Source organism: Solanum dulcamara, chromosome 4 (assembly GCF_947179165.1).
Source record: "Solanum dulcamara chromosome 4, daSolDulc1.2, whole genome shotgun sequence".
Classification (NCBI taxonomy): Eukaryota; Viridiplantae; Streptophyta; class Magnoliopsida; order Solanales; family Solanaceae; genus Solanum; species Solanum dulcamara.
The window spans coordinates 49,913,892-49,940,924 of NC_077240.1; the positions used below are offsets into that span (position 1 = coordinate 49,913,892).

Genomic DNA, 27,033 nt, shown 5'->3' on the forward strand with positions numbered 1-27,033 from the left:
AGGATCAATCCCACGTTGCTATGGACCTTCTAAAGGGTTGAATTACCTTATGTATTTAATGGTGAAAAGAAGAGGAAGGCTGGTCGTGCTTAGTGGAGCTGCCATGGCTGCCGTGACTCTCTCTCTTTTCTTCTTCACTTGAGGAAGTTGAGAGCCTCTTTCTCTGTAAGTCTAGGTTGAAGAAGAATGGGATAAAATGAGCTACTTAATCATTAATATATATATATATATGTTGCCCGTGGTTGACATGTGTCCATGTGTTGTCCATGTGGTTGACATGTGTCCATTGTGGACATGTATCCCTCCAAAAGCCACACACCAATCAGCTCCTGCCTCATACCTTGGTGGGGCCCACTTAGTGGTCTAATTAGCTTAATTAATCTCAATTAATTCCTAATCTCCACTAAATAATCTAGACTAAATAAAATTTATACCCAATTCGTGTATTAATTAAAATTGGGAATAAAAATCTCTATCTCGCATCCTAGAATAATCTTGTCCATTACTTTAAGAAAGTAGGTGCATCACCTCCTTAATTCCTGCCACAAGTTTGTAAGTAGTTGTATCACCTACTTGCCTTTTTTTATTTAAATGCAGTCCACACATTCTAAGTAGGTGCATCACCTACTTGAAGTAGGTGCATCACCTACTTGTTCTTTTTAGTAGGTTAGCAATTAGTCTTACCTTAAGAACCTGTGTGATCCTTGCTACTTAAGCTAGACGTGTACTCAAGTAACTTAATTATGTAAGACATCCAAACCAGTAGCTTAAGCAAGTAGGTCGATTACTGTGACAAATTATTTGGCCTCGAACCCCTTTCAAATCCTTCCAAACATATTTCAAACCATCACTACTTCACATAGAACTAGTCTATGCAAGATATGGGGCGTTACATCCTCCCTTCCTTAGGATCCTTTAATAACGTATGGATAACATGGATCACGTGGTAGCTTTAGAGAAGCTTAAAAACGTTCCAATGTACAAAAGTACGGGATATAACAATTGGGCAGCGTATACGTGTTGTGTTACGGATAAGCATTAAAGGTATATAAAGCCTATCCCTTATTTTTTTTGGCATGTCTTAGATGTAAGTGCTGAATGATATGAGCTTTGGGGTAATTCCGTTCATAAGTTCTGAATATGATTCATGATTCTTGATGTTAGAACTCTTGGAATAGTCGAGCTACTGCCCTCGAGTCTTCTATATGATTGGATAGTAAATGGTACATAAAAGTTCCTATTTTTTAAAGGCTCTATAATGACTAATGTCCTTAACTATCATAAGTTATCTCGTATTAATCTGATATATGTTTATGATTCCTGAGGCTCTATTTGCTATAGTCCATAGTGATATTTAGAGGGTACTCAATATGACTATTGCCTTTGGTACTCAAGTGTTAGTTATTTTACTAATTTTATTGAGTCTCAGATGATGATCTAATTATATATGGTTGCTCATGAATTTCTATTCGTGCATACCATTCTTTTATTATTCACCGAGTCCCGAGCTGGGTATGTGATCATGTATAGTTCCACTACATTATTCACTGAGTCCCTCACTGGAGGGTTGGGTAAGTCATATGATAATAGGATGTTATGATGATATGATGATACGACTTTATTCACCGAGTCCCATAATGGGCCGAGTACAGCATATGCCAATGATATGTATGGTTTCATTTATAAAATACAGGTACAGTGATTTCTTAATTATCATACTTGTCTCCTGAATCTCTACTTCAGATGTGATCTCTTTTATGGTATTTTATGCTTTATTTACTCAGTACATATCTCGTACTGACCCCCTCTCTTCGGGGGGGCTGTGTTTCTGCCAGCTTAGGATTTCCATTCAGCTGTTTTGGAGTGCTCCATTATCCCGGAGTCTAGACTTTTGGTATAGATCCTTTTGATGTATATATTTGTTTATCTAGGGGTAAGACGAGGCCCTGTCCCATCATATGCTACTGTTAATACTCTTAGAGGTCTGTAGATATATGTGTGAGTTGTATATAGATGTTGTCAAGTTGTGCAAGTATGACTTATGTTTTGGGACGTTCCCATTTGTAGTGGAAGCCTTGTCGGCTTGCGTATATACATATATAGTGGACGTTCCTACATGCTATGAGAGCCCCGTCGACTTATGTAATATGTTACTGTGATAGGAATGACTCCTCAGGGGACAGGTTTCCTAATATATATACATTTATGCCACAATTCTGAGACTAGGTTTTGGTCTTTATAGGTTCTATATTATGTTTAGTTATGGATTGATCATATAGCTAAAAGGTGTATATACGAGTGTCCAGGTCGGGCACCAGTCACAGCCTTCGGGGTTGGGTCTTAACATAGCCGATCTTGATATGTAGGCATACCATCTCCCCCTTGGGAGAAATCTTCAATGACTTTTTCGAAAACCGCTTTCTTCAACTCAACCAAAGTAGGATCATTATTTTTCTTTGCATTCACATTCGACACAAGGGACGATTCAGAACCATTTTGCACAATAACACCACTATCCTCGGAATCAACCATGAGAACACCCAATCGAGCTAGTCTATGAATATCAATAACTAACTCCTTTAATCCTCAATATGCACAACACTATTCATTGATAGCCTACTAAGAGCATTGACAACCATATTTGCCTTCCCCTAATGGTACAACATACTCATGTCATAATCCTTCAACAATTCAAGCCATCTCCATTATTGAAGGTTCAAATCCTTTTAGTTGATCATATATTGCAAACTCTTATAGTCGATGAACACATCAACATGGACACGATAGAGATAGTGTCTCCATAGCTTCAAAGCAAACACAACTGCCATTAACTCCAAATCATGATTTAGATAGTTCTTTTCATGCACCTTAATTTTCATAGAAGCATACGCTATTACCTTAACATTTTGCATTAATACACAACCAAGACCAATCCTTAAAGGATCAAAATACACCACAAAACCATCGAATCCTTCTGGTAAAGTCAATACTATAGCAAAATTAAGCGATCTTTCTATTCTTGGAATCTCTTTTTGCATGCCTTGGACCATTGAAATTTCTCCTTCTTTTGAGACAGGGTAGTCAATGGCGATGCAATGTAAGAGAATTCTTCCACAAACCATCTATAATAACCAGCTAAGCCTAAAACACTTTGAATATTAGAAGGAGGAAAAGGTCTAGGTCAATTCTTAACTGCCTCAATTTTCTTCTTTTGAGTCAGGGTACTCAACAGCGACGCAATGGAAGAGAATCCTTCCACAAACAATCTATAATAACAAGCTAAGCCCAAAAAACTTTGAATATTAGAAGTAGAAAAAGGTCTAGGTCAATTCTTAATTGCCTCAATTTTCTTAGGATCAACCATAATACCTTCACTGGAATCATTATGGCCAAGGAGAGCAACTGATCTCAAAAAAACTCACATTTGTTAAACTTAGCAAACAATTCACGATCCTTGAGAATTTACAAGACAATCATCAAATGATCGTCATGCTTTTCCTCACTTTGAGAATAGATCAATATATCATCAATGAACACATAGACGAATATATTTAAATATTTCTTGAACATGTCACGACCCAACACCGTAGGCCATGATGGTTGCCCGAACTGGACACTCGCATATACCCCTGCTAACTATAAGTAACCCTGTCTCCTATTTGTGTCAGAAAGAATCAACAGGCATGATAACATATAAGCCGACGAGGCTGCCATGACAAAAGGGAACATCCCAAAACATAAGTCTTATAGGCACCACTGTAGACACACACATATACAACCCACATATATGTCCATAGACCTCTAAGAGTAAAAATAGTAACATAAGGCGGGACAGGGCCTCCGCCGTACCCGTGAACAAATAAATATATACATCGAGGGTTAGTACCAAAACTAGGCTCCGGCATAATAGAGCGCTTCTGAATTGCTGAGTGGAACTAGTACGCTGCGGATCTCCAAAGTGTGTATCTGTACCTGCGGGCATGAATGCAGCCCCTTGAGAAAGGGGGGTCAGTACAATATATGTACTGAGTATATAAAGCATAGACATCATAAGGAAATTACAGTTGGCATAAGGATGCAGGGAAAATGTATAACAATTAATAAATCACTGTACCTTCATCTTGTAAAACGACATTATGTATCTCAGTGTCATATTCTGTACCTAGCCCGTTGTGGGACTCGATGTTACAAATATATCATTATGTCATCATAGGCGTCTATATACCATAACTGGACCTTTATGGGACCCGATCAATAATTATGTTATCTTACCATCATATACATATATCATACCTGACCCTTTATGGGACTCGGTCATACTCGGCCCTTTATGGGACTCGGTGAATACTTATATCATCTTATATAGTACCTGGCCCTTTATGGGACTTGGGCATACCCAAACCTCTTATGAGAGACTCGGTGGAATATATATTAACCATATACACGAGCAGAGCAGTGAGTGGTTATATGCAAGCTAAATCATTATCTGAGACTCCATGAAATAGCCAAGTGAACCGTCACTTATAGATCCGGGTAGTAATTGTCTTGAGTACCCTCTGAGGGTCATTAGGGATCATATTAAGTGGAGCCTCAAGCGTCATAGACATGCATCAAGATAATGCTATACAGCTTATGCAATCAGAGATATTCATCGCCCTAGAGCCCTTAGGAATACGAGCTTGCGTATCCAGTTACTACCCAACATATGGAAGGATCGAGGGTAGTAGTTCAACTGCTTTAGGACCTTTAAGATTTAGAAGTAAGTACAAGCCATGAGTTACACCCGGAAACTATAAATGTAATTACCTCTAACTCATATCGTATACCGCTTCACTTACATTAAGTCATTTCAAGAGAAGGAAGGGATAGGCTTCACGTGTACTACCTTTCGTCATGTAGAAGACTTACAAGACAATAACTCAACTATCGCAGGAGTTCTAACATTAAGAAGTGAATAAGATTTATGAACCATACTCGGGGTTCTATGAATGGAATTATCCCCACAGTACATATACCAACCACTTATGACTAAGACATGTCAAGAGAAAAGAAGAGATAAGCTTTGCATACTCTCTACTTCCCCTCATACACATATGTGCTGTGGAACATACGGCCCGATCCTTAGATAGTAACATATATCCTACTTGGCCCATCAAGGGACTCGGTACCATAAACATTTCATCATAAAATCATAACTGATGTCAAAGACATATCAAGAGATAAGAAGGGTAGCTTTACATACGTATGCCAAAAACATGCCAAGAGAAAGAAGGTAGCTTCACATACCTCTTATGGGTTACCCTTCACCATGTTTGCCTCATCGTTTTTTGAACCTATTTAACATGGAAGAAATACTAATATTAATAACCTTCCACTTTCCAACTTCCAAATCCACAACCAAGTATTCATAAGAATCATTCCCTTATCCCTTTCCCTAGACTAGTTTATTACTAGTTCCGAAGTTACCGGATATCGGGCAGCATCTCCCCTGTAACTTACCCTATCCAACTGCTAATCTTAGAATCCATATTACCAAAAATAACCATCATCTATATATTAAATCAAATCACTTCAACATTACTCAATACAATTCCAAATAACTAGCTCAAAACTATGATAACAAAATAGAGTTTTTAACCTTTATTTCGTAAAACCTTTAATAATACAAAATGGAGGGTCGTGTAGCTGCAACCAGAAGTACCCACACCCCTTTTAGAACACTTTCCATCCCTGCAACACTCCATCCAACCATCTTTAACCACAACACCACAATTACAACACACTACTAGACTACGATTTAACTATAATGACTTCAATTTAGTTTGTTTCTAACGTCAAGCATCCTTATACAAGTTTTCCACTTCCAGCCTCATTTAAGACATGTAATATACTGCATAAAAACATCATAAACTCCAATTTGAAATGGAAAACCTTACCTTGCCCGAAACTTGCCAAAACTTGTCAAAACTCGCCTCGAAAGTTCTTTTAGCGCGGCTAAAACTTCGTGGTTGTTTGTTAGCCTTTTGGTGCTGCTACAAACCATAAATTTCCATTACTAACACCTTCATACCATCATGGTATACCTTAAATACTTAAATCATGGAATGAAATCGGAAAACTTACCTTTTTCTCCCCTTGGCCGCCACTACTTTCTCTCTAGCTCTAGGGTTTCTTCTCTTCCTTTTTCCTCTTGAATTTTCTAGAGAAGTATGGAACTGATGGGATAAGGATGAAGCTAAAAGTCATAAAACATATATATATATAGGCCACCTTAGGGGGTGACACATGTCAACCCCTAAGTGGTGACACGTGTCAAGCCCTCATAGGGCCAATGCACCCCTTCCTTCACCCTTGGGCTGCCACATGGAAGGTGGGGCCCACCCCCTTGCTACAACTGCTGCCATGTGGCACTCCCATCTACTGCTACATGGCACTCCCTCTTGCTGCCACATGTCACCCTCTTTTCCTCCCCGTGGGTTCGTAATCTCATTTTGCTTTACAAACTTATGTCATCCTTACTACGTAAGCTTGGAATGTACTCAAGTAGCTTATGTATGTAAGACCTCCAAGTTGGTAGCTTAAGTAAGTAATTCGAGTCCTACGACTCATTATTTAGTCTCCAACTTCTTCTGAATTCTTACTACCTTATTTCCAATCTTCTCTATTATGGGGTGTCACATTCTCCCCTCCTTAGAGTTGTTTGGTAGCGTTATAGATTATCCAGCTTACACGATAACTTCTAAGAAGCCTACGAACCTTTCAAGAAACTTAAGAGCCTTTCAAGAAGCTTGAGAACCTTCCAAGGTACAAAAGTATGGGGTATAACAGAACATCCTGTTAATCAAATTAATAAAAGTTACAGGAGTATTTGTTAGTACAAAAAACATAACCAAAAATTCAAAGTGAGCTTATCAAGTTCGAAAAGCCGTCTTTGGAATGTCATATTCTCTTACTCAAAATTGATGATAACTTGATTGAAAATTAATCTTTCTGAAATAACTAGCTCCTTGAAGTTGGTCGAGCAAGTCATCAATCCTTGAAATGGGATACTTATACTTGATTATGATCTTGTTCAATTGTCGATAATCAATACACAGCGTAAAGAACTACCTTTATTCCTAACAAAGAGAACTGGATCCCCCCATGGAGAGATACTCAATCTAATGAAACCCTTATCTAATAAATTCTTTAACTCTTTAAGATCCGTCGGGGACATTCTATAAGGAGGGATAGAGATAGGCTGGGTATCGGTAAAGAGATCAATACCAAAGTCTATCTCCCTTTCCAGAGGGATACCCATAAGATCATTGGGGAACACTTCTAAAAACTCATTAACAACCAAAAGTGACTCAACAGTAGGAGCTTCGGAATTCGTATCCCTAAATCATACAAGGTGGTAAATGCAACCTTTAGAAATTATTTTCCGAACTTTAAGACACAAGATCAATAGTCCTTTAAATACGGAATTACTATGTTTTCATTCTAAGACTGACTTATTTGAAAACTGAAAATTAATCGCATAGGTTATACAATTAATAGAAGCATAACATGCATGAAGCCAATCCATACTAAGATAACATCAAAATCAGTCATATCAATCTCTACAAGATCAATTTAAAATCATGTAGTAATGTGAATGCATGCATAATCAAGTGAAACAATATCAATTGAATCAATAAAGAAAGGATCCATAGAGAATTAACATGAAACCCTCTAGAATTGGGTGAAATTGAATTGGGAGAATTGAGTTCTTTTGGGACTCAATGGATGAAAGGAATCCATTGTTGAATTTCCACATACCTAGATTTCTGCCAGTTCTGGGATAGACAAATGATCAAAATTAATGTTAAATGAGTATTCACTCCTACCTCAATATATATGGGGGCTGATATGACGTCAAAAATATATATTTTTAATCATTATTTACCTCACATTTAGTATTTCTATTTGTCCTTTTTGAGTAGGAATTTTATGAATTATACTTAATAGTGTATTTTATTTGTAGGATTATAATGACGTGAAGATAAAGAGATTTGGAGTCAAAATGAATTAAAGATGAAAAATTATAGATAGTAAATCAAGCAGACAACTACAACAACAACCCAGTGAAATCTCACAATGTGGGGTCTGGAGAGGGTAAAGTGTACGCAGACCTTACTCCTAACAAGGTAGAACGACTATTTTTGAGAGACCCTCAGCTTAAAATAAACATAAAAAGAGGTCAGATAAGGCTAAAAAGTTCAAAGCGATATGAGAAAGAAAATAACAAATAACACAAATAATGAAAGAGACATAGATAAAATAGAGTAATCAAAGTATAGAAAGTAATAGAGAGATAATAACAGAAGTCAGAGCATAAGAAATTATAGTGCGCTAATGAGCCTACTAATACGGAAGAATAACGACACTATGTACTAGCCTTCTACCCTAATATAGGTCCTCCACACCTTCCTATCTAAGGTCATGTCCTCGTTAAGCTGTAGCTGCGCCATATCTTGTCTAATCACATCTCTCTAGTATTTGTTCGGCCTATCCCTACCTCTTATGAAACCATCCATGGACAACCTCTCACACCTCTGTACTGGGGCATATGTGTCTCTCCTCTTCACATGCCCAAACCATCTCAGTCGCATTTTCCACATCTTGTCTTCCACCGAGGCCACTCCTAACTTATCCCAAATAGACTCATTTCTAATCTTGTCGCTTTTAGTATGCCCATACATCCATCTCAACATTCTCATCTCGGCTACTTTCATCTTTCGAACGTGAGAGACCTTAACTGGCCAACACTCCGCCCCATATAACATAGTCAGTCTAACCATCACTTTGTAGAACTTGCCCTTAAGTTATGATGGCACCTTCTTTTCACATAGCACACCGGAAGTGAGCCTCCATTTCATCTACTCTACCCCAATACGATGTGTGACATCATCGTCAATCTCCCCGCTGCCTTGCATGATAGACCCAAGGTACTTGAAACTACTTTTCCTTTAGATGGCCTGGTCACCAAGCCTAACTTCTGCGCCAACCTCCTGAGGTGTCTCACTAAACTTGCATTCTAAGTACTCTATCTTGGTCCTACTCAGCTTAAACCCTTTAGACTCCAAGGTATATCTCCAATCCTCCATCTTAGCGTTAACTCCGCTATGAGTTTTATCGATTAGGAATATGTCATCCGTGAAAAGCATACACCATGGCACCTCACCTTGAATTTGTCGCGTCAATCCATCCATCACCAAGTCAAATAAAAATGGACTAATGGATGATCCTTGATACAACCCCATTATAACTGGAAAGTGCCCTAAGTCCTCTCCGACTGTCCTTAACCTGGTTTTGGTACCCTCATACATGTCCTTGATCACCATAATATACATCACAAGTACACCTTTAGACTTCAAACATCTCCATAGTATCTCTCGTGGAACTTTATCATAAGCCTTTTCTAGATTTATGAATACCATATGCAAGTCCCTCTTCCTCTCCCTATACTGCTCCACCAGTCTCCTCATAAGATTGATGGCTTCTGTAGTTGAGCGTCCCAGTATAAATCGGAACTGATTCTCTGAAATAGACACGCCTCTCCTAACCCTCATTTCCACCACTCTTTCCCACACTTTCATAGTATGGCTTAGAAGCTTGATACCTCTTTAGTTGGTGCAGCTCTGGATATCCCCCTTGTTTTTGTATAGAGGTATCATTATGCTCGGCCTCCATTCTTTGGGGATCGTTACCATCTTAAAGATGACATAAATAACCTAGTCAGCCACTCCAAATCTACCGAGCTCATACTCTTCCAAAATTCCCTAGGAATCTCATCAGGTCCGGTCGCTCTTCCCCAGCACATCCTACTCGCAAAACCCTTAATCTCTTCGACCGTAATACTCCTGAAATATCCAAAATTGTTGTTGTTGTTGTATTTATATATATATTCAAACATTTGTAGAAACTGAAGGAAATGAAGGAACTTGACAAACTGCCACGTGACAGTTATTGAAGATAACAATAAAAATATATGACAATAGTGGCTTTAGGAATCCACATACAATGCCGAACCCAATTCATTTGGGTTTTGGATTTTTCAATTTGTTTTGTACTCAATTATTTTATTTGAGATTTTTTATATCTATAAATAGACCATAAAATAATTTTTGGAGGATGCATAATTTAGAATAAAACTTGGGGGTTTTTGACTAAGAATAGAGTTAGGAGCGGTCGTAGAGGTTGGAGAAGTTTGATTTTATCTTTCTTTTCTTTTATTATTTATTTTTACATCTTTCTTTTGAATGATTTGTCATAATTGCTTCATGTCTGTGTGGAGTAAAACTTCTCATTCTAGGATTATGATAACTAATAAGATGATTGTTTAGTAATTCTTGATTCGACATATTTGTTTATCATATTAGTCGTTGTTATATTCTTATGCTTACTATTTTAATTCTTGATCACCATTAGAATAAATATATTATATTTTCTTGAATTCGAGAGAGGAATAGAAGATAAAACATGGATTATAAAGAGCATGATTTCTTTTATTGTAAACTTAGATTGATTTGTATCAAGGATAGGGATATACTTATATACCTAGTTACCATGCTTGGTTCAAATATGGGAAGATAGCTTAAAGCTCCGTAGTTGATTCAATCTATCCCCTCTCAATGATGTAGTTAAATGGTCAATTGTGGTAGACGATTAAAGGCCGGGAGATCATAACCATATTATCAACCCCGTGATCAACAGCTAGATAATCAAATAAGTTGATGTAATTGATACTAAACATGATTATTAGTTAAACCATAATCCTAGATCAATCTATTCATTGATTGTGTAAAAATACTCTCTTTTCTTAGTTAATTGTTCTGTAGTTATTATTTTTATTTTTAGTCTACTCAATTTAAGTCCATCTTTTGAAAATTCATTTCTTGAATAAATAGTTAGAATTAATATAATATAGTAAATAGTTAATCGATATTAACTTTTTAGATCGCATCATCTTTCTCTCTCTACAATATCTCTCTAGCAAAAAGCTCCAAAATAAGGGCACTTAAGTCACAAATACGAAAATGGGGGGACCCACCTCCCAATGCTGAAACATTTTGCTCGAAAGATAGGACCTTAGATCCTGTCGATACGAACGTAACGCAAGTTACGACGACTCGAGGGTCCAAACACAGCTCCTCCAATTCACCAAACACTGATGCGATCACTGTACACATATCTAAGGAGGAGCTGCGAGCAGCACACAAAATCATTGCTTTGCACAAAGATGGATTGATTCGAGTCTCAAGAGTGGGTGCAAATGATTCATCATCACTTGGACTACATACAATCGAAAAATTAGAACAAATTACATCACCGGTTGTGAGCACTGAATTTTCAAAATTTGAGCTGAAGAACACAGTCTCGCAGGACAAGCGAATTGAAATTCGAACAAGTTCCGGCGATATTTGAGACGTCGGATCCACTAGGGTTTGTTCTCCTGGTCAAGACGCGTCCAATGGTACAAGTTTTACCGGCGTTGGAATCGCCGGCGAAAACTTCGATGTCGGCGCTGGAGCTCCGGCAAGTATATCCCATCAAAATCAATGCCAACATGCTAAGCTCGATGAGGAGAACCTTTCAGGCATCAAGAACCAGCTCGAATTTCAACCATAAGCTTCGAATATCCATTTCTCTACTGAACGAGAAGAGGTCGCCGGACCTCCTGTTAACCAATTGAGCCAAGACCAATGCCAAAAGGTGCGTGATAGTGTAGAGAAGCTTCCTAGCTATATGGCTAGTCTCGAATCACTACCAAAAGATTCAAATTTGAAAAGTCATCAAGGCGATAATCGTGATGAGACTGCTGGAGCTCCGGTGAACAAAATACTGAGACACCAATGCCAAAATGTTCCCAAGGCTGTTGTGACGCTTCCTACACAAACCACTGACCCCAAATTATCTTCAAAAAGTTCAAATTCAAAAAGTCGTCAAGACTTTTCTGAAGGAGATTATCACAGTCACAGTGGTATTCGAATTGAAGAACCTACATTGGATAATGATCACCATCAGTACCTTGATGATTGTAGTCAATCCCACAATAATCAAATAACTTGCAATGATCCAATGCCAAAAAACTTGAACCATATCTGCAGCACTAGTTCGATCACAGGAGCACATGGTAAGTTTTCTCCTTCTCTTGATTTCAATATGCAGGGTCAGTATGTGTGTTCTCCTAATGACATTCAACTATCTCCTAATCATATTGATCTTCCTAATAATCGTGGGCAAGGTTTGGAAAATAATTTGGTGCCTAGTGCTAATGTGCATCATTATCATACTAATAAGAATAGTGCAGCTGGGCATAATTCTACTTCTATGAATGTTGATGTTAATTTGTTGAAATCTAATGGAGTAAATACACTCCTTGGTACTGCTTCTAACAATCTTATGCAGGGTAATGAGCATAACACTACCAAGCCTAATTCTACTGCTGAGACCCTGACCACCAACATACTCCAAACTCACAAAACTACAAGTACTCCAAGTACCTTCCCAAAAATATCCTCCAACTTTGATAAGCCTAGCCCCAACAATCAAGTCCCTAAACCTGTTAGTACCCAACCTCAACAACCTGAAAACAACAATAGAAATCCTCAGAGAAATCAGTTCCCCAATAGAAAGGAACAGGTCCCTCACCCTGCCCCCTACACTGTGATCCAAACCTTTGCGTCTAAGCTTAGATTAAACCAAGCTAAGAATGATACCCCTCTTGAACTATCTACTCCTATCTATACTACTAGACAAGGGTTACCAGCTATGATATATGACAATGATGACTTCATGATTAAATTGGCTCAAAGATGCAAATATACTCTTGTTGGGAAATTTAGTAACACCATGCCAAAGGTGGAACTCATAAGGAGAAGCTTCATCCTCCAAACACAGCTTGTGGGAGGTGTTAAAATTGCCCATTTTAATGCAAGGCATGTATACATTGACCTTGACAATAAAATGGATTACACAACTATGTGGACCAGGCAAAGGATGACCATTGAAGGGCAAGTTATGAGGATACAAACTTGGACACCAACCTTTAGGCCTGAGGAGGAAACTCCTATAGTTCCTGTGTGGGTAGCACTGCTAGAACTCCCATGGCATTGCTATGAAAAGGAGTTTGTTACTACACTATTGGCCCCTATTGGAAAAGTCCTCTTTATGGATGCTGCCTCTATCCAAAAGACAAGAGGAAGTACTGCCAAGGTGAGAGTTCAAATCAACCTTACCCAGGAGAGGCCTCATCATGTCTAGCTTGGCTATGACAAAAGAGATCCAACCATTAGAAGATGGCAAGAACTACTATATGAGAATGTCCTTGAATGTTGCATGTATTGCAAGTATCAAGGGCATATGGTGCATGTCTGCAACATAAGAAAAAGAGATGAAGAACAAAAGAACAGGAAAGAAGCAGAAAATGAAAAGAAAACCAAGAGCCATGATGAGAAAGACAAAAGAGAACAAGTTCATCCACCACCTGCCAACCTACAGGTGCACAACAATCCTTCAACAACCAAAGTACCACAACAGCCACAAAACACTATGACTAGCAAGGAGGATAATGGCTAGCAAACTCAAAGAAGAAAACAGAACAAAGGACCTACCAATGTGCAGCAGCACCAGGACATCAGAACCACAGGAGCACTACTCAAAGGTAAGTATGTACCAGTGCAGCAAGTCAATGCTGATCCAGGTAAGAATGCTACTCCTACTACTACTTCCAATGTTCATGTTGATCTTGTTATGCAAGATCAACCCACTAACCAAAGTGCAGGAGATACAAACAACCAGAGGAACTCAATAGTGAAGAGTTCATCAATAAGGCAAGCAAGTACTACAACTCAGAGACAAGGTATTGACTTATCTCTCCCACAAACCCCTTCCCCTCATATTGGATGTATAAGTAATATCTTAACAGGTACTACTCAAAGAACCAATGTTGCAAGGGACTCAGGTATTGACTCTTCTAGCCCAATCCCTAGGATGCCCCTAATTTTTAATGTTGTTGATATTATTGATGCTGAAGTTGTTGGGGGCAGGATGGAAGTGAAAAGGAGGCACACTCTAACCTGCAGGAAGGGGTAACCATAAGGGGAAGGGATTTGTCTCATGTTTTGCATGAGAACCAAAACACTGACCCTAGGAGTGACTCTATAGCCACTACTACCACTGAGCACAACAATATCAATGATCCAGCCCAGCCTGAAAATGCTAAAGGAAATGGTACTGCACATGATTCTACTTTGCCAACTCCTAAAGGCTCTATGGCTAAAGACTTGGGGTCACTTGCTAGCATCAGTGCCAAGTACTCTACTGCAAAGAGGAACAAGTTAAGTAAGAAAAGGAGGGATGCTATCAAGAAGAAAATTGATAAAACAAAATCATGCTGAGGGAGTTCCTAAGTTTTGTCACAGCATGACTATGCAACAAACTCATCAGCCTTGCCAACAATTTGTAATTGATGATGATCAAGTGGGAATGGATATCACTACCCTCCAAGCCCATTGCATTCTCACAACTCCCATTCAGTCAGCAGGTGTCAATACTGAAACACATACTAATGTAGCCAAGGCCAACTATACTCTCAACACTGAGGTTGATGAATATGTAGTGTGTGTATCTGAGAATGAAGAAGATAGTGATTATCAACCAATAACTGACTATGAGGATGAGGATGCTGTGAGTGAACAATTGATTAAGGCTTTCAGCCCATCCAGGTATGAGGATGAGGTCCAACAGGATGCTAAGTCCCAAGGATTCTCTGATGAATATAGGGTCACTCATTCTGAAGATGAGGAAGACCATAACCATTAGAAAGAGGCACAACAAGAAGATCAACTGGAGGCATTCAGATCCACAATGACAGCTTTAGTGCAGAGGGAAAGTCAGCAAGACAAGGAGGAGAATGATCCACCCTCTAAAAGTAAGCAAACAAAGAAGAAGACTAAGAAAAGTATCATCAACAGTTCTGATAAGGTTGTTCTCAACAGCAACATCAACACTAGGTCCAAAGCTCACAAACCTTAATGATTAGTATAATTTGCTGGAATGCAAGGAGTATTAATACTCAAAGGGCCCTTGACAGGCTACAAAAGTTGAAAGACCTCCATAAGTTGTCTATTATAGCAGTGCTGGAACTATTCTCCAACAAATCCCAAATTGAATTCCATAGAATTCAGCTAGGTATGGATAATGTTATGTCCAACTCCAACAGCAAAATCTGGTTATTCTGGAACAAAGACATTGTATGCAACATTGTTGACCAGGATGAACAGCAAATGACTTGTGACATTACTCATGTGGCTTGTCCTAATAGCTACCTCACTACCTTTGTATATGCAAAATGCAAGGACTATATGAGAAGAGACTTATGGGATAAGATGCTGCAATTCTCTAGTAAGGAGAAGCCTTGGTGCACCATTGGAGACTTCAATGTTATTACAGATGTTGAAGAAAAGATGGGGGGCCAGCCATACAATGTGACTAAGAGCTTTGAGTTTATTAGTGTGATAGAAGCTTGTGGACTCACTGATCTGGGGTTCTGTGGGCAGAAGTTCACCTGGTGCAACAATAGAGACAAAGATGCTAGGATTTGGAAAAGACTTGACAGGGCCATGGTTAATGAATCTTGGTTAGAAGTCATGCCTGTAACAACTGTCAATCACTTGGCCTCCACAGGATCTGACCACTGTCCTCTTCTACTTGAAAGCATGGCAAAACAAGGTAATGTTATCAAGTATTTCAAATTTCTAAACTGCTGGACAGACAATGTTAATTTCCTTAGGACTGTAAAAGCATGTTGGGACAATCCTGTGGAAGGAAATCCAATGAGAACCTTCCAACAAAAGCTGAAAAGAGTTTCTAATACTCTTAGTAAGTGGTCAAGAAATGAGTTTGGGGACATCTTTGCTTCAGTAAAAGAATATGAAGAGCAGGTGAGACAAGCTGAAGAAAAAATAATCAGTAACAATACTGAAGAGAACAGGTCCAAGCTACATCAGATCAATGCTCAGTACATCAGATATCTGAAGATGGAGAAGGCTATATTAAAGCAGAAAACTCAACTTCATTGGTTCAAAGATGGAGATGCCAATACCAGCTATTTTCATGCTATTATCAAAGGAAGAAGAAGAAAGTTATTCATCCATCAAATTAGTGATGAACATGGCAATACTATTCAAGGTGAAGACAATATTGCAAGAGCAGCCACAGCACACTTTGAAAAAATATTCAGTAGAGAAGAGAGACTGATCAGGGAAGATATTCTTAAATGCATTCCAAAGATGGTTACAGAGGAGCAGAATGAGAGCCTGCAATCCTTACCTACTATGGATAAGCTGAAGAAAGTTGTATTGTCTATGAGCCCTACATCAGCTGCTGGACCAGATGGAATGAATGGGAAATTCTTTCATTCATGCTGGGATATCATCTGTGAAGACCTACTGAGATTAGTCCAGTATTTCTTCAATGGACATGGTATTCCCAAGTTTATTTCTCATGCATGCTTAGCTCTACTTCCTAAGAATGAGCATCCTAACAGCCTCTCAGAATACAGGCCTATTTCTCTCAGCAATTTCACTAATAAGATCATTTCTAAGTTGATAAGCCTCAGAATTGCTCCAATATTGCCTCAGCTAATCTCAGATAATCAATCTGGATTTGTTAAAGGTAGGAGTATTTCTGAGAACATAATGTTAGCTCAAGAAATCATCCACAATATTAAGAGACCAAAGGCTGGGGATAATGTGGTGATAAAGCTAGATATGGCCAAGGCCTATGATAGGGTCTCTTGGTCATTCATTTGTATGGTCATGAGGAAAATGGGGTTTGGAGAAGTGTTGATTGATATGGTTTGGAGGATTATGTCAAACAATTGGTACTCAGTCATCATTAATGGTGCAAGGCATGGCTTCTTCCACTCTACAAGAGGACTCAAGCAAGGAGACCCTCTATCCCCTACTTTATTCATCATTGGAGCTGAAGTTTTGTCTAGACTTCTCAACAATCTTCATCACCATTATTTATATACAGGATTCCAAATGGAAAGAAGAGGTCCTCAAGTAAATCACTTGAGCTTTGCAGATGGTGTGATCATTTTCACATCTACCAGCAACTTCTCACTTACATTGATTACCAAAACTCTTAAACTGTATAAAGCTATTTCAGGACAACTTATCAATAAAGATAAGAGTCAAACCATGATGCCACTGAATACTCCCTCTGATGTGGTGGAAAGGGTCAGCATGATCACAGGATACAATTGCACTCATGGCCCAATCACTTACCTAGGCTCTCCCCTATATATAGAAAGACAAAGGATCATATATTTCTCTAGTATGGTTTCTAAGGTTCTAAGCAGGATCAGGGGATGGCAGACTAAAATGTTAAGCTATGGAGGTAGAGTCACCTTGGTGAAATCAGTGCTGCAATCCATTCCTATACACCTGCTGTCAGCTATCAGTCCTACCAAGACCACCATGAATCAAATCAAAAGACTAATTGCTGACTTCTTTTGGGGATGGGAAACTGAAAGAAGAAAATATCACTAGGCCTCTTGGGATACTCTTAGTTATCCTTATGAGGAGGGTGGTATAGGTGTTAAAAAATTAGAGGATGTAGGCTTATCCTTCCAATATAAACAGTGGTGGACTTTCAAATCAAAGAAGACACTATGGGGCGAATTCCTTAAAGCAAAATACTGTCAAAGGGCTCATCCAGTCATAAAGAAGTGGAACACATGACAGTCCCTCATGTGGAAGCACATGATGAGCAATAAAAGAGATATTGAGCCTCATATACAATGGAGAATCAAGTCTGGAACAAGCAGCTTTTGGTGGGATGATTGGCTAGGGGTAGGTCCATTAACTTACCACAATGAAAGTCTCCCTAGATTGAATAACACTACTGTCTCTGAACTAATGGAGAATGGAGGATGAAAGGCAGAGGAAGTAAGGAAACATGCACCCCCTCAGCTGGTGTGCAAAATTCTCAGCACTCCCATCAGCTATATTCCAAATATGCAGGATCAAGCCATCTGGAAGCCTAACTCTCATGGCAACTTCACTTGTGCATCAGCTTGGGAGTTAGTAAGAAAGAAAAAGACAAGATCTCTCACTAACAGCAACATATGGCACAATAGCATTCCTTTCAAGGTCTCTTTTCTTTTATGGAGAGCTTTCAGACTTAAGCTACCCACAAATAATAGAATTGTGGCCTTTGGACAGGAGCCTGCTGCATGCTCTTACTGCTATAGAGCAGGTCTTGATGATGTAGACCATATCCTTGTTTCAGGCTACTTTGCACAACATATTTAGAAGCACTTCTCAGGGTACTGGGGTCTACAACACAGCAACACTCCTCTAAAAAACCTATTAATGAGGTGGTGGCTAATCAAAACTAACAATGAGCTTCATAAGTTAGTAATGTAAGCCATCCCCATTTTTGTGTGCTGGAATCTATGGAAGAATAGATGTGCATGCAAGTATGGAGGCAAGAAGTCCAATGCTACTAGAGTAATATTCTCAATATCCAAAGATCTATATATGTTTATCTCTACTGTGTATCCATATATTGATTTGCCAAGTAAGTGGGCAGATTTGGTTACCATGGTTGAAAAAAGCCAACATGAGTTGAGAATAACCAAAGTATGTTGGACTAAACCACAGCCTACAATGATCAAGCTCAACACAGATGGGAGTGCCCTTAACAATCCAGGAAAGATAGGGGTAGGGGGCATTCTTAGGGACCATAATGGAGTGTTGATATATGCCTTTGCATCTCCACTAGGCTTTGGTTCTAATAACCAAGCTGAAGTACAAGCAGCTCTTATTGGTATTCAATGGTGTCTATAACATGGCCACAGTAGGGTAGCCCTGGAAGTAGACTCTAAGCTACTGATTAAGTGGCTCAAACAAGAGATGAAACCAACATAGAATATTCACACCTATCTCACTGAGCTGCAGTTATTGATTAGCAAGATGGAAAGCTTCCACTGCAGACATATCTTTAGGGAAGCTAATTTCCCTACAGATACACTCTCAAAAGAAAGCCACATGAAGGACCATACACAACACTACTACAGTTTTCAACAACTTCCAAGAGAGACCAAGGGATATTACAAAATGGACAAAGCTGGAATGGCTAGATTTAGGAGAACAAAGATGAAGAAGATCCACCAACCACCTTGAAGGATATCACTAATCATGCTCTAGTGTTAGTTTCCATTCAAGTACATTTATTCACACTTTTTTAATACTAGCTGATATATATAATGATATCCAGGACCATTTTAAAAGGAAGAGTCTCCCTATTTTACTGCTTTCCTAGAATAATTACCATACCACTAGAGATAAGGGATAGAGTAGCTATCTTCTCTTCTCTTGTCCTTTTGTTTATGCAGGTAGTTGCAGACATGGAAAATGTCAACCAGCAATACAACAGCATACAACAATCCACAGAAACAACTGTCCAAACTAGCAACACAACATCCACCACATAGAACTCTATTCAACAGCAATCAAAAAGGAAACTCTGGTTCTATTATTGTTTCCTGTTGTGTGTCTCATTGTGCAGGTTTAATGCTACTTTGAGCCTGGGGTTGGAGTTGCAGCAGCTGAGTTTGAAGTTCTTGCACCAGCATATCAACAACATCACATGTAGATGCTACAACAGCAGCAACTACATTACAGAGATGTAGCAACAACAACATAAGAATGCTGTAGAGATGCAGCACAGGAATCAATAATGGGATTTCTCCTTTTGTTTGTCTATCTTGTGCAGGTACTCTGAAGAGCTGATCTTGATCATAAGGAAGGGTCTCCTCTTGGGAGTAGATTGCAACAACAAGCATCTTAACCCCCTCTACTATGGAAATAACATGGAGATACCCAAGGACCTGCAGCAGACTATGACCAAAATGCAGCAGGGTATGATGTGCAGGGTGATTTGGACCATGTGGACCTGCACCAAGGTCTTCAAAATTTGCAGGACTGTAGCAAATACTATAGGAGAAAGACCCAAGAAGTCTCATCTCAAATGGATAATTGGAGACGTTAGGCGAGCAACCTTGAAAAAGTCAGTTGTCTTAAGCCTAAAGAGGGAGCATTTTGCTATTTGGAAGTTCCAACCTGTGCAAAATACCTCAAAATCTTGCAGGACAAAAGAAAAGCATGTTTGTGCAAGTCTCAAGGAGTTTTATCTCAATCGGATAATTGGAGACGTTAGGCGAGCGACCTTGAAAAAGCAAACATGCTCCAAAACACTATTAGAGGTCCTTTCCTTTTTGCTAGCTTGTGCAAGTTCTTTCTTGCTTTTGTTTGTTTGCTGTATTATTGCAGGTTGCTGGAGTGCTACATCAACATGCATTAACAATAACTACATGGAGGACATCAAATATACAACCACCAAATCAAATAGAAACTCTAAGACTGCTACACAAGGCCCATCCTGGTTTTTCTGTCTGGTTGGCTGTTCGTTTTTCTTTGATGGTTTTTGTGTAAGTACAACACCTGATGGGGCACCTTGGCAAATAAAAGGCATCAACATAGAGATAGCAACCTTACAATCTAGGACTTCACCAACACATCAGCTCTCCACTCAAGCCAATTTCCTCACTGCAACACCTGAAGTAGACCCTTTGCATCCCAAAACTCCTGAAGCTCCTTGCTCCTTTACTTATTATGTGCAGGCACATAAGAAACAACTACTAGTTAATAGTACTAGTTACAGTAGTTTGCAGATTTGTTTGGTTGTGTGGTTTGTTGGTTTGGTTTGTCTGTGCAGGTCCATAAATCCTCATACTAAGGGAGACAACTACTTGGCTTACTTGGACCTCATCATCACAGCAACACTACTACATACCAGGTTCCTGGTCTCAACACTTGCAATAGCTTTTGTGCACCCCAGCTACAACTTCAAAGTTGAGAATTCTTGGGTTCTCAGAGTACCAGCAGCCATCAACATCCAACATCTGTACCAATAATTTGCAGCACTCAATGAGCAACTACAAGTCATTACTACTTCATACATCAGCTTCCAGATTTGCTTGTTGGGAGAGGCAATAAGGAGCTGGTTACAAGAATGCAGCAACCTTCCTTGGCTACTTATGTCAAGAAGCTGCCTACAGGTTTGCAACAGCCATCACACCTCCCATACTTGTTTGACTCTTTGGTTGCTTGGTTGTGCAGGTACATAAAGTCTCAGACAAAGGGAGACAACAGCCACAAAAGCAAGGGCCTCACCTACTTCTATCACCTCTCCATGCATACCAGATGCATTCTTTCAACACCTGCAACAACTCCCTTACATTCAAGACTCTTGGAACTCCTTCTTGGTTCATGTGTGGATGTGCAAGTACACCCCTGATCAACTTCGACAGCACTGGAACTATGCAAAATGCAAGGCACACAATGGTGCACATCCAATCAGCTGCTCAAGTCAGGGAGGCATCACATACAAGTTGCACTACACAACTACTCTATCTTTCATGATCCTCAACAACAACCCCAAGGCTACTGGCTGCTATAGCTCCATTTACTTCCTATCCTTTCATCCTCTTTAACTACTCATCCTTATATTGATGTTGTTGTATATTTCCTTGGACTTACTTGGTATGAGAAGACTAAAAAGGGCAAAGATGAAAAAAAATTTCCCATCCCATGCAAGATAGAAGTTTCATATACTTTTTTCTTCTTCAATTTAGCTATGTCTGATACGTAGCATAGTTGAATAGGAATAGTATAGGTTACTCTCTTTTTTCTCATGGAAGGGGAGAGTCTCCCTCATTTATGCTTTCCTAGTCGATTTGTACCGGGAGGAGTCCTCTCATAGGTTTACTGCTTTCTAGTTATAGTTAGCCTCTCTTTTATATCTGGGATGAGTTAGCAGACCTTAATAGGTTAGCCGACTTATGAACCAACATAGGATCGAAGGTAAGGTTTATGTCCCTCTCCTTGTATTTTTATTTTGTTTATTTATATTAAGGCTTGGGGGTGCTGCTCAACCCCTGACTATGCACGAGAGGTGGGAGCCTCGTGTAAGGTCTGTTCCCTTAAAAAAAATTAAAAAAAAATAGTTAATCGATAACTTCCCTGTGGGTTCAACACCCAGCTCCTAAAAGGAGCCACTTTATTACTTGCAGGACTGCATAGACATGCACGTGTGTTTGGACGCAACAAGTTCTTGGCGCTGTTGCCGAGGACTTAGAAATTAATTATTTTTCTTTTTTTATACTTTTTTGTTTTATTTATTTAAGTTTTTTTTTGTTTTTTCTACATATATATATTTCTTTCCTTTGAATATCTTGATACTCTTATTGATATAGACGATTGGGATAAATGGTGGTTGGGTGAGGCGTATCCTTGTTAGTACTATGGAGGACCCCCACTTGGATATAGAGTGTCATACTATTTAAAAGGGTGGAGAGTTCTTTAAGATTGATTAATATTATTTTTTAAAAATACTTTTTTATTCTTTAGTAGAAGCACACCTAGCCCACCCCTTAGTTTTTCTTTTCGGTTCTGTTTTGAGTTGTCCCTTTGAACCAAGTATCTTTAATTATTTTATTTTTTAAGAGTAAATTTTCTTTTTCTTTTTCTTTTTTTTGGAGAGAAAAGACCCTGCATCTTTTTACCTCTCCCGTATTTTTATTTGTATAAGTATTTCACATTTATGATTAAATTTATAAAAAATTGACCTACCTTTGACTTGTTTGATACTTGCTATTTAGCCCTAATTTTGAGTAGTACTTTTCTTTGAATGCTTGATTGTTAATGAAATTGGATACTATTTGACACCTAGTCTCATGGTTGTGACTCTGTATATAATTTATTTTTATTTTGTAATTTGTTAGGACCCTGTCTATCTTAGAAGTAGAGTTGATCCATCTTGATTGAAACTTATGCTGTGTGTGGGGAGAATTTGCATATATTCCATGTTTTGCATTTTAATCTAGAACTTGCCGTGATTTTTTTTTCCGGTAACCACATTGGAGCCCGACTAAATCCGGATTCGCGTCGGGTAGTCTCACATTGGAGGGTAAAGCCCTCCCTAACAAAGGTGACTCCGTACCTAAAGGGACTCGAACTTGAAACCTCTTGGTTAAGGATGAAGGAGTACTTATCACTCCACCACAACCCTTGTCGGTGCCGTGCATGCATGTTATTGAAACGAAATAAAAAGAATTGCTCGTTTAGAAGATGATAATAGACTTTCTTTGATTTGTCTTGTAAATTTTAGCCTCTTCAAATATTATATCACTAGTCAGCCCTTTTGAGCCTGTAACATTTTGTTGGTAGCTATATTTTTACCTTGTCTCTTTTGTTGAATTCTTAGTTTTTGTACCTTGCTTCCTTGAGCACTGTAGCATAGACTTATTATGATTATTAAATCTGAAGAAGATGGATGTTTGAGTGAAAAAAGTAATCAATGATATCTATAGAGTGATGAAAAAGCGCTCTTTGAAAGAATGTAACATGAAAAAAATTGTTTGAGTAAAAAAAGTGAAGCATTCTTGATGAGATGAAATTACTAATGAAATAATTATTGAAGACGGGACTGAAAATAAAGCGAAGAATATAATGAGTGATGACGTTTTAAAATATAAAGTGCTTAGGGAAGTGTAAGTTGATTATTTTTGTTGGATGAACATAATATATACTTTAGACAACTGTATTACTTTCGAACTCTCTAAATCAAATAATTTATTGTACATATCTTTGTCCTAAATCTTCATCGTTTACCTTTCTAATAAAACCCTTTTCAAACAAAGTCCAAGAAATGTGAATACTACTAAGTGCTAAGGTTTGGAAATCCTAATACAAGAAATGTGAATACTATCATTGACTGTTGCAGAAAAAGCTTAAGCAAATTCAAATCGAAGCACAAGCAAATCCAAATCGAAGAAGATACTACCCCTTTGAAGACCCAAATTGAAGCCTCATAAAATTCAAATCAAAATTCTAACAAATCTAAATAGAAGAAGATACTAACTTTTGAAGACGATGCTTAACAAGATGAGCAAAATATGACGACAAACGAAGTCCTAGCAAATTCCAAGCAAACGAAGTCCTAGCTAATTCCAAATCGAAATTTAATTAGTAAAAAAATGCTAACAAAACCTTAACAAAGGGTTATGTTGTGAGATTGGAGAGAAACTTTGGTGTGGAAGAGGGGTGGAAGAAATGCTAGTGTGAACTTTAGTTACATTTGACTTTTAATTAATTTTTTTAATTAAAAAAGAGAATAATAAAGCCTCTCTATATTTTTGAATTATATATATTATATGTATGCCACATTAGTAAGTGCGATGATCACCACAAAGTGTTTACCAGAATGGCAACAGCTATGATAGAGATTGTAGCAATTGTGGATTGTTCTAGAATTTCCAAAAAATAAAATTCACGTGAACAACCTGTTTTCGTGTATGAAATGAGTGTATTTGAGCTTCTTGTCTCATTATCTCTCAAATTAAAGTCGAACAAAATCAAGGGAACAAAGAAAACATTTCTCTCCCAAAAGTACCCCTGAAGCAGGCACATTCTAATAAGAGCGCTTCAGACCTTTCCCTCATTTTTTCTCTTTACTCTAAACTCACAAAGAATGTACAAAACGAAGCTACAAGAGCTTTGCCACCAGTTCGCATGGAATTTGCCAGAGTACGCGACAGAGAAAGACGGTCCTGATCACAACCCTTGTTTCACAGCCACTGTTATAGTGAATGGAGTCTCCTTTGAGTCGCCCAAGGACCAATGCCGTTCTTCCAAAGAAGCCCAAAATCATGCTGCCCATATCGCCTATGACCATTTCACTGTTCCCCAATCCATCCTCTTCTCACCCCACAACCTTCCTTCACCTGCTGTATTACCGACTTCTTCTGGTTAGTTCCTTAATGATTCTATCATATGGATTTGAAAAGTGTCTTATAATCCCCTTTGTTATGTCTATCACTGGTTTGCTACAATTTTTTTGGGTTTTGAACTTCTCTGATAAACTTTGTGTGTTGTTTGCCGTTGTACTTCATGCACAAGTTATTGTACTTTGTTTTCAACTTATTGAACGTCAAGTTTAATACGAGAACTTTTTATTTCCCAATATAGACCTCTCATTTTATTTGGGGATGTGCGTAAGATAAAAATTCCACAATTTACTTACTCTATTTAAACTGGTTGAGTTCAAAAGTGCAAGTAAAGTAACATTTTGAAAAATAGAACCTTTTAGTCAGAAGGTGGGTCTCATAAGTAAACCAATATTGAAAAACAATTTGAATTGTGTAGGAAATATCTACATGGGAAAAAGTCGGACCTTCCTTTTCCAAACAACTAAGGAGCTGAGGAGCTCAAGTAGAGAAAAACGTGGACATAATTTTGGGACAATCCCAGATATAGAAATAGGATACTAAGTTGGGTGAAATGACAACAAACAACAACAACATATCCGGTATAATCCTACAAAGTGAGATATGGGGAGGGTAGGAGGTATGTAGACCTTACCTTGAAGGTAAAGAGGCTACAACTCAAGAAAAAGAAATAGTCCAAAGCAGTATGGAAAATAGAAATTACAGAAGTGAAGAAGTTATGAAAAAAATACTATAGACAACATGACAAATCATCTTGAACAGTAATCACAACAAGATAATACGATAATCGAAGTATAAGAAACAACAAATAATAACCAAACTCATTGGACAAATAGTAAGTTGGGTGAGATGGAGTATCTTTGTTTATTTTATTATGTTATTATTTGACAAGGTTTGAATATGTTGATTGGGGTTTATTTCTTTGTGATAATGATTACTCCTGTTACCAAGTTTTTTCTTTTTCTTTTCATTTTTTGCTTTCGCATATTAACCAAATGAACTTTGACCATAAAGTATTTGGTACCATACTGATATTTTGAAATGGAAATCTTTAAATTTATAACATCATGTAGTTTCTACATCTCTAATTATTGTTATCCATTGAGGAATTTATTCATGTCCGATGCGGTGAAAAATAAGAATGGTTTCTCGCATCATGGAGGATGAGGGTAAAAAAACTAGTCCATGATAGTTGGATCTGGGTAGGTAGCTAAAACATAGACACTTTGACAGGGAAGCGATGGAATTAGTGGATACCCTACAAAGAAGGAGAGTTGATATTGCATGCCTACAGGAAATTAAATGGACAGGGAAAAAGGCTAGAGAAATAGGTAACATGGGTTATAAACTTCTAGTCAATGAACTGCAAAAGAGACAGAACCTGGCAGCTAATCTTTGTTGTCAAACGAAGTGTAATAGAGAGTCTTCCCACAGTGTAATCTTTATTCCCAGGTGTTTCAGAGGGACCTGATAGTCCAATATGGAAGTTACATAGCAAAGGGAGCTTCACTGTGAAATCATGTTACTGGAATATGAACTCTAACCAGACAATGAGAATGGAGTAACCATGGAAGCTAATCTGGAAGTTCAATATCCCCCATAAGGTGTCATGTTTCTCATGGTTGGTGACCAAAATAGCATGTCTAACCCATGAAGTGTTACAACATAGGGATTTGCTCAAGGTGTTATATGTGTGAAAAAGAGGCAGAGGGCAACAACCACTTATTTCTACACTGCAAAACATCTGAAATCTGCGGGACACGTTCTTATGTATACTTGGAGCTAGCTGGGTAATGCCCAAAACCTCTTTGGACATGCTGAAACAATGGGAAGGATTGAGCAGAAGTAGAAGATCAATAGAGGACTGGTGGAAATGTATTCCAACTTGCATCTGGTGGGCACTGTGGAAGGAAAGGAATGAAAGATCCCATGATGGGCAAGCTAGTAGCATTCAGAAGATCAAAATGAAGAGCTTGAGTCTGCTGTATTTTTGGTGTAAACAGGACATGGTGGGGGAGGTAGAAAGTCAAGTGGACTTCATAGGACAACTGTAAAGATTTTGGTTTCCATGATCCCCCAGGGAGTTGTAAATCCCACCTCATCAGTCTTTCCTGACGAGTTTTTTTTTGGTGTGAATACAAATTTAC

General features: G+C 38.4%; 1 protein-coding gene across 2 annotated transcripts in view; it reads left to right on the forward strand.

The window, feature by feature from the left end:
- The first annotated feature begins 24,479 nt into the window (after positions 1-24,479).
- Positions 24,480-27,033, forward strand: part of LOC129887421 (double-stranded RNA-binding protein 1-like) — a 32,540-nt gene continuing 29,986 nt past the window's right edge. The window contains exon 1 of one of the 2 annotated variants that reach the window (XM_055962520.1): positions 24,480-24,907. In XM_055962520.1, the coding sequence (XP_055818495.1) occupies positions 24,631-24,907 (277 nt within the window). In that variant the 5' untranslated portion in view covers positions 24,480-24,630. The remainder of the gene's footprint in view (positions 24,908-27,033) is intronic. The other variant, XM_055962519.1, reaches the window with a different exon arrangement.